General features: G+C 40.6%; 1 protein-coding gene across 1 annotated transcript in view; it reads right to left on the bottom strand.

Annotated features, from left to right (window-relative positions):
- Positions 1-16,271, bottom strand: part of SLC2A13 (solute carrier family 2 member 13) — a 288,415-nt gene that overhangs the window by 2,632 nt on the left and 269,512 nt on the right. The window contains exons 8-9 of the mRNA XM_045829533.1: positions 6,467-6,588; positions 6,194-6,346 (exon numbers count right to left, since the gene is read on the bottom strand). Of these exons, the coding sequence (XP_045685489.1) occupies positions 6,194-6,346; positions 6,467-6,588 (275 nt within the window). The remainder of the gene's footprint in view (positions 1-6,193; positions 6,347-6,466; positions 6,589-16,271) is intronic.

Here is a 16,271-nt window from a genome sequence, read left to right as displayed (position 1 = left end):
TTAAAAGACTTTTTTTATATTCTACTTCAGTTGATACTAATTTCAAGTATACAACATAGTGATTAGACATTTATATAACTTATGGAGTATTCAACCCATTAAGTCCAAATTATTACAGTATTATTGACTATGTGCTCTGTGCTGTACTTTATGTTCCCATGACTTTTTATAATTACCAATTTGTACTTTTTAATCCTTCCACTGTTTTTTTTTTTTTACCTATCTGTCTACCCCTCTCCAGTCTGGCAAACATAATTTGTTCTCTGAATCTGAGAGTCTTTTTCTGTTTTGTTTGTTCATTTATTTTGTTTTTGATGTTCCATAAAGAACATAAAATAATGACATTTTTCTTTCTCTGATATTTTAGTTAGCATAATACTCTCTAGGTCCATCCATGGTCTTGTAAACAACAAGATTTCATTATTTTTTACAGCTAAGTAATATTCCATTTCATGGCTCTAGTAAATAATGCTGCAATGAAGTGCAATTGTTGGGTCATAAGGGAGTTCTGTTTTAATTTTTTTGAGGAACCTCCACACTGTTGTCCACAGTGGTAGCCACTTCACAATTCTACCAGCAGTGTATGAGGGTTCCCTTTTTCCACATCCTCACCAACACGTTGTTGTGTAATTGATGATAGCCATTCTGAAAGGTATGAGGTGATATAGCTCATTGTCATTTTAATTTGAAATCCCTGATGATTCATGACATTGAGTTTTTCCTGTGCCTTTCTGCCACCTGTATGTTCTCTTTGGAGAAATGTCTGTTCAAGTCCTTTATTTTTTAAGTATTCTTTTTTGGGGGGTATGAGTTCCTTATATATTTTGGATATTAACCCCATGTAGGATGTATTCTTTCCTATTCATTTTGTTGATGGTTTCCTTAACTGCAAAAGTTTTTTAGTTTGATGTAGTCCCAGTTGTTTATTTTTTATTTTACCTTGCCTAAGGGGGCACATCCAAAAGGTATGCTAAGAGTAATATCATGGAGTTTACTGCTTGTGTTTTAGGAATTTTATAGTTTTTGTTCATATATTCAAATCTTTAATCCATTTGAGTTTATTCTTGTACAACTATGATCCAGTTTCATTTTCTTGCATGTCTGTCCAGTTTTCCCAATGCCATTTGTTAAAGAATTGTCTTTATCCCATTGTATATTGCTGCCTAGTTTGTCATAGACTAATTGACTCTAAGCATGGGTTTTTTTCCTAGGATTTCTATTTTGTTCCATTGATCTATGTGTCTGTTTTTATATCAGTACCAGGCTGTTTTGATTACTTGAGCCTTGTTGTATAGTTTGATATCAGGTAGCATGATGCCTTCGTTCTTTGTTCTTTCTCAGGATTGCCTTAGCTATTTGGGGCCACTTGTGGTCCATATTAAATTTAGGATTATTTGTTCTACCTCTGGGAAAAATGCCATTGGCATTTTGATAGGGACTGCATGGAACCTGAAGATTGTTTGGTAGGATAAACATTTTAATGATGCTAACTCTGCCTATCCATGAGCACGGTATAGCCTTCTGTTTAAAAATTTTGTTCTCTTCAGTTTCTTTATTCAGTGTCTGATAGTTTTCAGAGTACAGGTCTTTGACCTCCTTTGATGAATTTGTTCTTAGGTATTTTATTCTTTTTGATGCAATTGTAAGTGGGATTACTTTCTTTTCCATTCTGATTGTTCATTATTTGTGTATAGAAAAATTGTAAGACATTGAAGAGGACACAAATAAATGGAAGGCTATACTGTACTCATGGACGTGAAGGATTAACATTGTTAAAATGACCATATGACGCAAAGCAATCTACAGATTCAATATAATTTCTATCAAAATACCAATGACATTCATTTCAGAGCTAGAACAAATAATCGTAAAATTTATATGAAACCACAAAAGACCACAAATCACCAAGCAATCTTGAAAAAGAAGAGCAGAGCTGGAGGTATAACACTCCTTGATTTCAAATTATACTACAAAGCTATAATAAAACAGCATGGTACTGACATAAAAACAGACACATAAATCAATGGAACAGGATGGAGAGCCCAGAAATAAACCCTCTCTTTTACAGTGAACTAATTTATGACAAATGATGTAAGCATATAGTAATGGTAGTCTCTTCAACAAGTGGTCTTGGGAAAACTAGACAGGTAACATGTAAAAAACATTAATCTGGACCACTCTCTTACACCATATACAACAGTAAACTCAAAATGGGTGAAAATTTTAAATTTAATGCTAGAAACCATAAAACTCCTAGAAGAAAACATAAGTTGTAGACTATATTTCATAGTATTTTGAGTAATATCATTTTGGATATGTACCCTTGAGGAAGGGAAACAAAAGCAAAAGTAAACAAATGGGACTTCTAAACACTAGTTTTCTGCATAGTGAAAAAAACCAACAAAACAAAACAATAACTTACTGAATAGAAGAACATATTTGGAAATCATATATCCAATAAGAAGTTGCTATCCGGAAAATATAAGTAACTCATATGACTCAATAACAAAGAAAAAACAATCCGATCAATAACTGAACACAGGCCATGAGAAGACATTTCTCCAAAGAGGACATACAGGTGGCTGGCCAACAGACATATGAAAATATGCTCAATGTCACTAGTCATCGGGGAAATGCAAATCAAAACCACAATAAAATTCCACCTCATACCAGTCAGAATGGCTGTTATCGAAAAGTAAACAAATACCATGTGTTGGCAAGAATGTGGAGAAAAGGGAACCTTTAATGCACTGTTCACAGGACTGCAAATTGGTGCAGCCACTATGGAAAACAGTATGGAGATGCCTCAAAAAACTAAAAATTTGATATACCATATGACCCAGCAATTCTACTTCTGTGTATTTATCTGAAGAAATCCAAAATATGAATTTGAAAAGATACACGCACTGTGTTCATTGCAGTATTATTTAGAATAGCCATATGGAAGAAATTAAGGTATCCACTGATGAATGGATAAAGAAGATGTGGTGTATATATATACACACACACAATGGAATATTAAAGGGCAATTGAAAATAATGAAATCTTGCCATTTGCTATTGGAGCCAGAGGGTATTATGCTAAGTGAAATAAGTAAAGCAGAGAAATTCAAGTACCATATGGTTTCATCTGTATGTGGAATCTAAAAACCAAGTGGACAAATACAAGAAAAAGAGACTGACAGAAACAGATTAAAGGGATGGTTACTAGAAGGGAGGGAGTGGGGAGACTGCTGAAGGGAAATACAGTTAATAACATTGTAATGTTGCATGGTGACAGATGATTACTAGAATTAGTGGTGTGATCCACACTGTAAGATATAAAAATGCTGAATCACTATTGTACACCTGACACTAATATAACTAATATACTATTGAATATTAACTATACTGAAATAAAAAAGAATATAGATAATGTATGTTGCATGCCTATTAGAAGTTTGGATGTTAGTTGCTAAAAAAAAAGTGATAGCGTTATTAAATTCTACTGAATGACAAGGGAAGAAGAGTTGCTATTAGAGATAGAACAGAACAAGATTAGTCTGACTAATAAATTGGAAATGTTTCCATCAAAAGGGTGACCCTGACAGTCTAGTTCTTGGAGACTCTGGGAATTTTGAGAAAGAAAATGAAAGGAGATGAAATCCTGTGTTCCAATTACAGATAATCAAAATTGTGGAGGTAAGAACAGAAATGGAATCTTTAATGGAGAGGGACAAAGAAAGGATGGCAATCACGATGATAATATAGGAATATGTAAGTGCAGGTGATAAAATATTTTAGATTAAATCAGGCTGCAAAACTCCTGTAAGAGACCAAACCTAGTTTGGCTTTATAAAATGTAATCTTGAGGAAATACACATCATCTCACACAACTTAGGAGTAGTGGCATTATTAGCAGCAACTAATCACATCTCTCAGTGCTAAAACAACTTGATGGCTGGGATGACTCTTAACAGCTGTACAGCTAGCTTTTGGCTTGTGACCCAGATTCCAAAAGCCAAATAATATCAAGGAAGTTCTATTAAGATACAAGGTCCTATGGTAAAATCTGAGGAATTGAAAGCAGGCAAATGCCAAAAGTGCCTCCGTGGCCTCCACTGGTGAGACGTGTGAGTAACCCAGAGGTGGGGGGTGCCCAGGAGGCTGTGACGTGCTGCAAGTAACGGGCAAGTCAGTTATGTAACTATAGTAATTATTCCCTCTTGGAATGAAAGTGCAAAAAAGAGACATCTGTACTGAGTTTGGCAGGATTGTTAAATAGTGCAGATATTCCTCAGCTTTATTCTGAAGGAAATCAATTTTATTAGAGTCTTATATTAAGTTTCAGATTAAAATACATATTTAATTGAATCATACAAAATGGGGAATCACGGATCATGTCTGACTACAGTGCTCTCCAAGGCCTCTATTTAGTCACACATGACATAAAATGGTATCTGGTGACATTTTAATAATTTTTAGTAATAAACATTACTGAGTAGGGTCCAAGGAAGACTGAGCAGCAGTTTCAGAAGGAATCAAAATTTGAGGTTTTATGAAACAATGAAAAAAGGAGGGAATAAAAGAAGACATGGTATTTCCACTGTGGTATGTATTCATTAAACCAGGAATTGAAATATATACCTGACATAAATTATACAGATTAAAACATAGATCCCCAAACAGGGAAAAAAACAACCTGAACTGAACTATCATTCCGCTGTTAGCCAGCAGTGGCCCTAATGGACCAGTGTGCTGACCTGACAGAAGCTGGACTTCACACATAGCAAAAAGCGTCTTCTAACTGCACAGTTTTGAAAGAAGCCTGGCCATGCCCTCGTTAACGTTTACTTCTGCTGCCTCATGTTTTTCTGGCAGCATCAATTCCAGAAAGAGGAGGTTTGCTAGTAAAAGTCTTACCGTGACTTATCATTTGGTCTGTCTCTTTCCACAAAAAGTGTTCTCGCAGGATACCGGTCTGTACTTAAGTTTTTGAATGTTAAGCTTTTTCAAGTGAGCAAATAGGAGTAAATATTGTACTAATATTTCTAGATGTTCTAAATGGTGACTGAAAGAAGGGTTTTATAAAGATAATAAACTTTTAGATATATATCATATAAAACTAAATAGCAGTTCAGCATGTTTAGAAGAGAGGAGGAAAAGATTTTTATAGTGTTTCTTATATTCATCATTTATCTGCATCATTCATCTGTGTATTTATTCGTTTGCCCAGCACTCTGAGGTCTCATCAAGTGACTAAGATGCACTGAAGGGGCTGGGAATGTAATGGTGAACAAGGCCTCGTCCCGGCCTGAGCACAAGGGATTTATGGTCTGGTAGTGAGGGGTGGGGAAGCCGGCAATTGAACCTGTTCCCACCAACAGAAATCCATGGATGTGGTGAGGGATGTGGGAGGGATGCTGGAGAATGGTATGAGTGGCAGGCCTTCCACGGACACCACAGAGGCTTATCATTTAGAATCAAACCACAGCTTATATATTCATACAATGAAGAAATCCTCCTGCTGAAGAGAGTCTTTCACTTTAGTAAAAGTGGACTTGAAGTAACTTCCCCAAGTTTTCCCCTAACTCAGCCACTTCCCAATATTGTTTCTCTGAGTTATGGTCTCCACACATTTTCACTTGAACACGCCTGACGTGTGTACAGTTCTGGCAGGGTCAGAACTGGTCCCGGTGACACTGAAACGCACATGCGCTGCCCTGAAAGCACGGGTGACGCAGCGGAAGGCACAACTCGCAGCACGGCCTTTGCAGGGGCTGCTTTTAGCCCTACTCGGATTCTGCTCCTGGACGTGACTCCATCCCCTGCCATGGGGCGTCCTCACACACTGGCCCCAGACTCCCTGCCTACACCTCTCCCGCATTCCCTGTTCTGTCCCTTCATTAAACTAAAAGCTGTGCCATGAAGATTTCCAGCTGGGGAGACAGCTAGGGGATGTCTGGGCTGGGAAAGTGGGCGGGTGGCTGGGAGCTGGGAAGCCCTGGGGGACAAGAAGCAGTGCTGCTTTGGAAGGGACGGTTCCTCTGACCTCCCCCCGGTTCATGTCCAAAGACTCGGGGAAACGAGAAAGACATGTAGAGATATAACAGCAAAAATATAATGATGTAGTCTTTCAATCACAAATAATTAGCATATCTAAAAATAAAGTAGGAAAAATAAAAACAATATATACTTGAAAAAAATCCTCTTACCATAATATGTAAGGTACTCTGCTGTGTGTAAAAATGTCAGAGAAACCAGAACATTGAAAATCCAATTTATTCCGGATGAGCACGCATTTCCTGTACTTCTTGCCCAAAGGGGATATATTTCAGAATTCACAGTCCAAGGCATCGGTCCCATTCCTGAGAAATACGGAATTAAAATTTTCAGGTGATCAGTATATAAGGAATTTTAAAAAGTAGTTTGTCTCCTCTAAGACGACATTTTAATGAACACAACAGTAGCAATGCAAGCTTGTTTACCAGGTGCGAAGAAAACAAGGTATAGAATAAGGCCCAGGAGTGCAGTCCAAGAGTATGGAGTCGGGCAGAAGTTGTAAGCCCAAAATACTTCTTCTGTTTTGAATTTGGTTTCATTTTCACACCTGAAAAATAATGCAATGTAAATATTAACTGAGTGTTTCAGGATACAGTTGTAGGAATTCAATGTGATCACCTAGGACATATCTGCAAGTTCCTTAACATCATTGAAGACAAGGGTCCAAGATGTTAAGAAAAATTAGGATTTAAATATACAGTATTTAGATATTCGAACACATAGAATTTTTAAAGGTGAATACAATTCAATAGAAGCACACAGAAATACTCTGTGCATACAACTCATAAAAAATCCAATTAAAAATGGGCAGAGGATCTGATTATGCATTTTTTAAAAGAAGACATACTGATGGCCAACAGGTACATGACAAGGTGCTCAGCATCACTGATCATCAGAGAAATGCAAGTGAAAGCCACTATGAGATATCACCTCACACCTGTTGGAATGGCTGTCATAAAAAAGAAAGGTGAGTAGAAAGAGAGTTGTCTTCATCTTAAAAAACTGACTCCATTTAAAAACTAATTTACAAAACCAGAATCCTTGCCCCACCCCTTTCTCCCTGGCATTGACTCTGGAATATGCACAGAGGTTTCGGGTTAATCACAAACTGCCACTTATCTTTCATCTGGGGCAAGGCACCCACAACGCCTGACCTGCCCTGATGTCAGAGCCCCAGTATCTGGTCCCCTTGTCCCGCTCCATCACCCCTCCCTGCATTCCTTTCAGAATTTGTAGGTCTATTGCTTAGCGGGATAGAACATAAATGGTGTGGGGGGTGAGCAGTACAGGGACTCATTTTCTGTCCTGCTGCTGCCCGAGACTGTGTTTCCTCGACTAAGTTCCCTATTAAAACTAGACAAACTCGACTTGTCTGCATTGTTCTTTGGCCTTTCTGTTCCTTTGGCATTTGGAAGCCACTTTGCATATATGACCTTTGCATGAAAGAAGGAATAACAAGTGTCCGCATGGATGTGGACAAAAAGAAACCCTTGTGCACTGTTGGTGGGAATGTAAATTGGTTCAGCCACTGTGGAAAACAGAATGACCATTCCTCAAAAAATTAGAAATAGAACTACTATGTGATCTAGCAAACCCACTTCTGGGTATTTATCCAAAGAAAACAAAAACACTAACTCAAGAAGATATCCGTACCCCCAAGTTCACTGCAGCATATATACAATAGCCAAGACATGGAAGCAACCTGGTGGCTACTGACAGATGAGTGGGTAAAGAAAGTATACACATATTGGAATATTCCATAAAAAGGACATCCTGCCATTTATGACAACACGGGTGGACCTCACAGGCATCACACTAAGTGGAATAGACAAAGACAAATACCACGTGATGTCACTTGAATGTGCAATACTGAAACGAATCAAAAACCAACAAGAAAAACCAAGTTCATGGACACAGAGAACAGACTGGGAGTTGCCAGGGTGGGAAGTGGGTAAAATGGGTCAAACAGTACAATCTTCCAGTTATAAAAGAAGTCAGTCACAGGGATGCCATGTACAGCGTGCAGACTGGAGATAATACCATATTGCATCTGTGAAGGTTGCTAAGAGAGCTTAAAATTTCTCATCACAAGGAAAAAACCCTGTAACTATGGTGATGGATATTAACCAGACTTACGGTGGTGATTATTTTGCAATATATGCAAATATTGAATCATGTTGTACACCAGAAACTAATATATGTCAATTATACTAAAAAAATAAAAAGAAATATACTGTTTCATAGCCATTCCATATAAGTCAGACATGATATGCAGTTAGTCCTTAGGAGCTGCAGTAACATTTTAAGACCACAGAGTCAGTGTGTTGTGGTGGAAAGACTTTAGATTTTGCAGTCAGGACAAGATTCACATTCAGAACCAGATTTTTTTCTCTTCGTCTGTAAGATGGGGATAATGCCCTACAGGTAATTTTAAGGATTAGAAAGGTCACCTGTGAAGGAGTGACAGGATAGAGGGCAAGGAAAGCATTCTTACATTTGATTCCAACCAACTCTTCCCCTTCCTGCTGTGCGCTCTTGCTTCTCTCAGCCACTTCCTGTTGCCTTTGCCTCCTAGTTCTAAGGTGAAGCAAAGTCTCCTGCAGTCTTTGATTCTGAAGCTGAACTTCCAATTCTTAAGACACAATCAGCCCCCAAAACATTCTTACTCCTTATTGTCATTATTAGACTGCTGTTCTGCCTCCATCAACCTGTATTTTTGAACCTTGACATCCAAACGCTACTCTTGTTGTCCTGTTTGAGTTCCATCCAAACATCCCACCTGTCTTGTGACTTAGGTGTCTAGTCAGTCATCTTCTCCACCTCCTCTCATCCATTTATTTTTACTTCTGGCCCATACCTTGGCTTCATACAGAATTCCTTATTTAACCTCAGAAACTGCAGAGAAGGAACATTATAAAGTGCTTGATTTGGAACTATTTGACTTCAAAGTCTCAGACTTTTCTGATTAAGCACTTTATTTCCTCATTTATGGCAACTTGGTCTGCACCCAAATCACAGTCTTTAGAATTTTTTATACTCGCCTGAGGATATGTTTTTATTTTATTTTTATTTTTTTTGAGAGAGAGAAACATTGACCCATTGCCTCCCACATGCACCTTGACTGAGGACTGAACTTGCAATTTAGGTTTATGCCCTGACCGGGAATTGAACCCGTGACCTTTTTGTGTAAAGGATGATACTCCAGCTAACTGACCTTCCCATTCAGGGCCCAAATCACAGTCTTTAGATTTTAACTCTTCTCTGTGTTCATTCATGTCATTGCTTAGCTTAGACCATGCCAGTATTGTCTTTGCTGGCCTGAAGAATCCATGCTTGTCTGCTGTTCTCTCCATTTCAGGTCCCAGCCCGGTGCTGCACCATTAATTTCTTTCAGGAGCTGCTCTTCAGAAGCTGGGCAAAATTACAAAACCATGCTGTGGGGTTCCATTGTACGTTCTCACTGTTTCTTCTCGGTTGGCTACCAAATTATATTTTTAAATTTTTATCCTTTGTTGTCTTCTCTACGAAAATTTTCTGCTTATTTCACAGTAGGCATTTAATAAACATTTCTCCACTGTTGACTTAATTAAAATATTTCTTGCTATACTGAAATCTTTCCCTCTGCTTTCTAGGTACTAAGAACTTACCTCCTTTAAAAATCAGGAGCTCTCATTTTTGGGTACTGACCCTCTACTTTTCTGTACTTTCTTCAGACTCCTCTCCTTCCTCAAATGGTACCATGTCTCTTGCCCTTTCTAAGAACTGCCCTTCCTATTACTGGTCCCGTCCTCATTCTCCTCGTCTGCTCAACAGGCTACTGTCTTTCTGCCATCTTCAGTTTCTTCCTACCCAAGTCTTCCCTTCTGGTTACAACACATGAGACCTCTCCTATTCACATAGTCAACCTGCTCACTACTAGCTTGTCCAAAATCCCAGAGAAGTTTACACTGGTGAGCTCTACATCCTCGCTACCCAGTCTTTCCTTCATGGCCCAGGCCTCCCATCCACAGACACTGAGGCTGTTTTCTTGAATCTGCTCGTCCAAAGTCATCAGCGACCTCCAGATCCTCCCATTCATTTACCTTGCCTTATTTCTGAGGCTCTTGGATTACTCTGTGGTGGCTGATTTTGCTGACAACCCTCCTTCTCTCTTTCCTTTGCTTTTACATCTGCATCTCGATATTATCTCTCTGATGTATATATCTTCAGTGCTTTTTTAAAATGCCTCTTCCTCCCCTCAACCTCTAAATGCAGGTGTTCTGTAAGGTTCTATTTTAGGGTTTATCCCATCTCTCTTAATGATCTCATCCCTTTTGAAGGCTTTTTAATCTCCACATGGATGCTCCTTGATGGGTTATTCTAGCCTTGACCTATTTCTCGAGCTCCGTGGACAGAATTGAGCTATGCGCTGAACATCCGTATCTGGATATCCTGCTATGGCCTCAGAAATACTAGGGCTACAATGGAATGCACTGTCTTCTCCGGGAGACAGGGTGGTGCTGTTGTGAGTTTAAATCATGACTCTAAAATTTATGTGCCAGACATCAGAGGTGTTGCATTTGTGGAAACTAGAGTTTAGTGGGCACAGACACAGTCCTGTTTCCTGATCTGTAAATAGGGAGAAGCATCATTATCACAGGCTGTTGGGAACATTCCATGTGATAATGCATACTGAGTGCTTAGCACACGCAGTGTATGCACAGCATGTATTACTTTAATAGTGACACTGAAGAAATTTCTATTTTAGTTAACACTCCCATTTCCTGAGTTGAAATGGATTAGTGTCAAAAGTTATTTTCAATATTTTGTTACCTTTTTGTGTTTAAATCGTCTGTACTTTTTAAGTCCAAGAAAAAGGAAAATGGCTAAGCCTGTGAACTCTGGGGACTGACATCTTGCATTCAAATCTAGGCTGAGACCCCAGCTTTGAAGCTAGGACGTATGTTATACAGGCACTTAACTTTTTAAAGCCTCTGTCCTCCTCTGTGAAATAAGGATTTTCTGGGCACCTACCTCAGAGAGATATTTTGAGGTTTACATGAGATAAGGTATGTGCAAGAAATCGTATTTCCTAGACATAATTCTGGAATCTGAGTCTGCCTTTCTCTTTGCTTTACTACCACCCTAATTCAGACTCCTGAGTGTCTGTGTCACCAGCTGCACATCTCCATGGTAGGCTCACTGGAGCAGCCTCTCTGTGACCAGTGCTCCCTGACATTTGTTGTCTTGTACAGTCCTCTCCCCTTGAGCGTGGGAATGACCCGTGGCTTGCTTCTAACTGGCTCTCTCTACGGGGCTCTCATCCCAGGCAGCAGAACACAAGGGTCAAGGACACAGGGTCCAGCATGAGGCCGCATGGTTTTGTATCTTGGTTTGGCCACTTATCAGCTGTAATGTGAGTCTCTATTAGGCTTGTTACAGAGATTAAATACAGTGTTAACTGCTTGGCACAAAGAGAGCAATTTATTAAACTTTTGCCAGAAGAATAGTCAGTTTGTATCCCCTCTCTTTTTAAAACCCCAGCCTCCAATCCATAACAGTGTTTCTGTAGAGATAAATGGTCACTGAGTGATGAAAGAAGTCTTTATATTGGCATTTAACCATGAGTAGGAAAAAAAAGCATCAGAAATTCCCTAATCAATAATCCTCCACCTCATTTGCAAGCAATCAAGGAGTCTTGTGAGTTATGAAGATACTGAAATGAGAAAATAGAAAAAAGGGGTGGGGTGGGAGAGAGAGAAAAGGTGAGGAAAGGAGAGAGAAAAGGAGACAAAGGGAGAGAAGGGAAGTAAGCAAAAAGGAAAGGTAGCTCCTAGGAAGGGAATACTTACAAATAATCACATCACTAAAATTCACTGAACAATTCTATTTACTATTCTCATTCATTATGACCCAAGTTCCTTCCATAGTCTCTTGCTGGAATGATGGAAAGTGGCATATTTTTGGGTACGCTCTGCGCTGGCTCTGATGCAGCTTCTCACCATCTGGCACTTACGCACGTTTATCTGCGTAAAAGCACTGCAGGCCCAGGCTTAAGGAGCTACACACTCAGCAATAGGTAGACAGTTAATGACTAAGACTGTGACATCACACCTGACCTTCAAAATATAAACACTAGAAATCTCAACTGAAAAATAAAAACGTATATTCCAAAAGCTGTTGCAAAGTACCCTCATGTTTTCCTGGCTTAGTGACTGCTGGTGGGAGAACATAACGCTCCAGAGAAAGAACATAAATACTTTGACATCGGTGTGTGGGTTGGGATTAGAAAACATCTCACTCTCGGATGGGGCCCCCTCACCGCGTCCTGGAGCAGACACAGCAGGCTACAATAGCGGGAGCTGCGCAGAGGGTGATGTGAAGCACCGCTGCAGATAGTATGCAAGCAGGAGAGATCAGTCTTATTTTGGCAGAGGGAGAGAACTGATTTTCACCAGCAGAATGATTAGAAATTCACGCCTGGCATGCAGACCAAATAAACGACTGGCTCCCTGTTCCAGCCATGGAATCCACAGTGCTTCCTTTACTGTAAACACATCTAGAAATTAACAGCTCTCATGGAAGGTGGTACAGTTCTGCCTTGCCTACTCAACACTCACCTCAAATGAGAGCTCCTGGGTAAAGCACTGTTTGTTTCTGTTACTCTGTGTTACTTCTTCAGATAGCTAGAGAGTCTTAAGCCCAAAGAATAATCAAAGGAACTACGTGGTGCCACTGCTCCTGCCGCAGGGAGTACATGTATTTTTATAGAGCATCAACATTCACCACGATGAAATTATGTAACTGCTTCATGTTCACATACGGGGTATGGGAGAAAACACCACTTGTGTTTGGAACACAAAACTTCAAAACTCTGTCTAACTGCAGTCATCGAGAAACTTGGCCCCCTTTCCAAAGGAGTTTATGGACGACACAGGGGTGTCCACTCTGTGGCCCAGGATGGCTGTGAATGCAGCCCAACCCAGAATCATAAATTTACTTAAAGCATTGTGTTATTCTGTGATTACATGTTACACTGTACTTAATGTGTAGCCCAAGACAACTCTTCTTCCAGTGTGGCCCGGAGACGCCAAAAGTTCAGACACCCCTGAAGGATTTTTGGAGAAAGGGGAGGGTGGGCTTGCTATGCTAGTGTGACGCATCGACTCTTCCACAGGGCTCACTGCTCACCCTCTACTTGCTGGCTCCTTACCGAGAGTGTCAGCAGTGCGTGCCTTCATGTCCAGTTCCTGACGCGGGACTGCGGCTGCTTTGACCAGGATCGTTAAGGTATCACCTCAGAACAAAATGGGTGCCCTGAAGGTTTAATAACTGTTTATTGGAATTTATGAGCCGACTGCACATAGTCTGAGAATGGTGGTGGAGAAGTGCCTAGGAAAAGACAGGATGACTCCCCACGAGAAGACACCTGCACCGCCCTCTGAGGAGAAATAAAGAGACGCAATGCCTGTCAGAGGGCTAGGATGATGAGAAATGCCAGCCTGTGGGCATCCCATCCAAGCAAGCAGGAAAAATTACATCGACTCATTACTACTCACACATCCTAACTTCTGTTCACTGGCGTACTTCATATGTAATAATCTAATGTGAAATAAAGTTGTCAAGGGTGGTAGCATAGCAGTTAAACTTGAACATGTGTGCAGCTGACTGATTTTGGAAAAGAAAGGCTCCTGAGCTTGCAGTGTGCAGACCAGGCTGAAGATCTCGGCCTTAGGGGTTTTCTGTTGTCCTGCCTTTTCTTCGGTTTTAATGGTTTACCATTTTCTGCAGAGGACTGTCACACAAAGGCAAGTTTAAAAAGTTATCTACTTTATTAATTACTATTATTCCCCAGTAAAAAAAATAAAACCTTTAGAATTACTGAGATTATCAAATCACAGACAAGGGTAAACTTTGAGAGTATTAGGTGGGATGAAAAGACATTTTAAGACATGCATTAACACAATTATATTTATTGCTGTATCTAAACCATTTACTGGTATAGAGGCTGGCTTTAAACAAACAAACAAAAAAACCAAGTAAATGAAATGAATGCAATTTAAAATAGGACCAAAGTTGTTTCTGTGGGACAGGATTATGACCGGCCCTCATGTGACTGTGCTAGGACCAGGATCTCACGATGCTGAGGAGTCACACCGTCCCTCCTTCTCAAGTTGCAAGTCAGGGACCTGACGCGTTTCCACACTTAAGGGTTAGTTCTCCTTCCTGACTTCTTTTTAAGGATTTTATTTATTTTTTTTTAGAGCGGGGGAAGGGAGAGAGCGAGGGAGAGAAATATCGACGTGAGAAATATCGATTGGTTGCTTCTTGTACCTGCCCTCTGAGCAGAGAACCAAACCGACAATACAGACGTGTGTCCTGACTGAGAATCGAACCAGCATTTGGCTTTGCAGGACGACAGTCAACCAACTGAGCCACACCAGGCAGGGCCTTCCTGACGTCTTTTACTCCCTTGCACCCCTGTGACCTTTCTCCAGTGAGGACACAGCGCCTGTCTTCCTTTTTTTTTTTTTAATTTAATTTTTATTTTTAGAGAGGGAAGGGAGGGAGATGAGAGAGAGAGAGAGAGAGAAACAGAGAGAGAGAGAGAGAGAGAGACAGAGACAGAGACATCAATGTGTGGTTGCTGGGGGTCAAGGCCTGCAACCCAGGTATGTGGCCTGGCTGGGAATCGAACCTGCAACACTTTGGTTCGCAGCCCGCGCTCAATCCACTGAGCTACGCCAGCCAGGGCTGTCCTCCTCTTTATTCCCCACACTTCATAGGTCAGCACTTAGCACACTTTACACATAATCAATGATCAATAAGTGCTTGTTAAATATACGTTTATCATTTCCCATTAAGCTGATCTCTGGACATCTCACACCAGTTTCTCTACTACACAAGTGGCAAACACCAGGCCATCGGGCCGAATCCGGCCCTCCGCCTTGTTTTATCCGGCCCAGCACCTTGTTTCTACCCCACGGCAGCACCGAGCTCCTTGCCCCTAGTTACATTTATACCGTCCTAAAATTACGTTCGGCCCTTTGAAGGCAAACTTGAGGCTGATGTGGCCCCCAGTGAAAATGAGTTTGATACCCCTGCTCTACTATATTGTAAGCATTACAGAATACATAGCCAATTTTTTAAAAGACATTAACCTCTAATTAATTAAAAAGGTCATGGCCTGTGGCAGGATAGGAAAGACATGTTTCCTTACCATAAGCATTGCAAAATTCATCTGTATCATCCCAAGCTTGAAGAATTTCAAACACACCAGTAGTCTGATTTGATTTTCCTTCCACCGTTAGGAGTGCCTGCACATATCCCTCCCTGGCTGGCTTTTATTTGCAGGTGCATGGGAATGAATGTAGCTGATTTATCGCTGTAGGCTATCTTGATGCAAACAGTGGTATGATCTGGTTCTTGGATTCTTTTCAGGCCCTGCTCCAGCTGCCTTCCATCAAGTGTGAGTTCTGTGGCTTCTTTATGACAGCTGTGCTCCCTATAGAAGTAGCTGTAAATCTTCACTTGATGAAACTAACGTTTGTATAAAGTTTTATCATATATGAAACACCTTATTATACATTAACATTAAATTCTCATAATCAAAGAAACAGCATCGCTGTGCCCACTCTTCATGAGACAAGTCTTTCAGACATACACAGCAGAGGTACCCTCTGAAACCCAGTCTTCTGTTTCCTTTTCCTTCAACATAGTCATCCCACTAGTTCATGTATATATGAAAGCCTCTCCTTCTTGAGCTGCCTTACTTTTTAAGGAATCAAAATGGAAAACAAGATGAGAACTCTGCTTGTAATCTCCTGTAAGTCAGGGTTCTGCCCTAATGTCGGTGGGGGAGCACGTCACCAAACCTCTCCCCAGTATGAGTACGACACAGCGCTGCTTGCAGCGGCAGGGGTTAAAACAACGAGCAGCGTCCGGACACATCTGGGCCTCTGGGCCTTGTTTGTTCTTTTCGAACTCAGTATCCACCTTGCCCCAAAGCACAAAACAATAATTAGCACAGAAACAATGCCTTTATGAGTTGGAAGTTACAAAACCTCCTGACAATCTCAGTAATGAGATAACTGGCGTGAGGGAGGGGATGCCGACACCGCACACGTGTCACAGGGAGAACAGAGACTCTAAGCAATCAGGCGGCGGTGGTAAGCAGTCTCCTTCCAAAACGTGGGGCCACGGGACTGTATCTGATACAGCCACGGCAGTGAGGAATTACAATATTTCCGC

Source organism: Phyllostomus hastatus, unplaced genomic scaffold (genome assembly GCF_019186645.2).
Source record: "Phyllostomus hastatus isolate PE091 unplaced genomic scaffold, TTU_PhHast_1.1 phas_scaffold_93, whole genome shotgun sequence".
Taxonomy (NCBI): Eukaryota; Metazoa; Chordata; class Mammalia; order Chiroptera; family Phyllostomidae; genus Phyllostomus; species Phyllostomus hastatus.
Note: the sequence above shows the minus strand (reverse complement) of the source record. Positions and strands in the feature narration are given on the sequence as shown.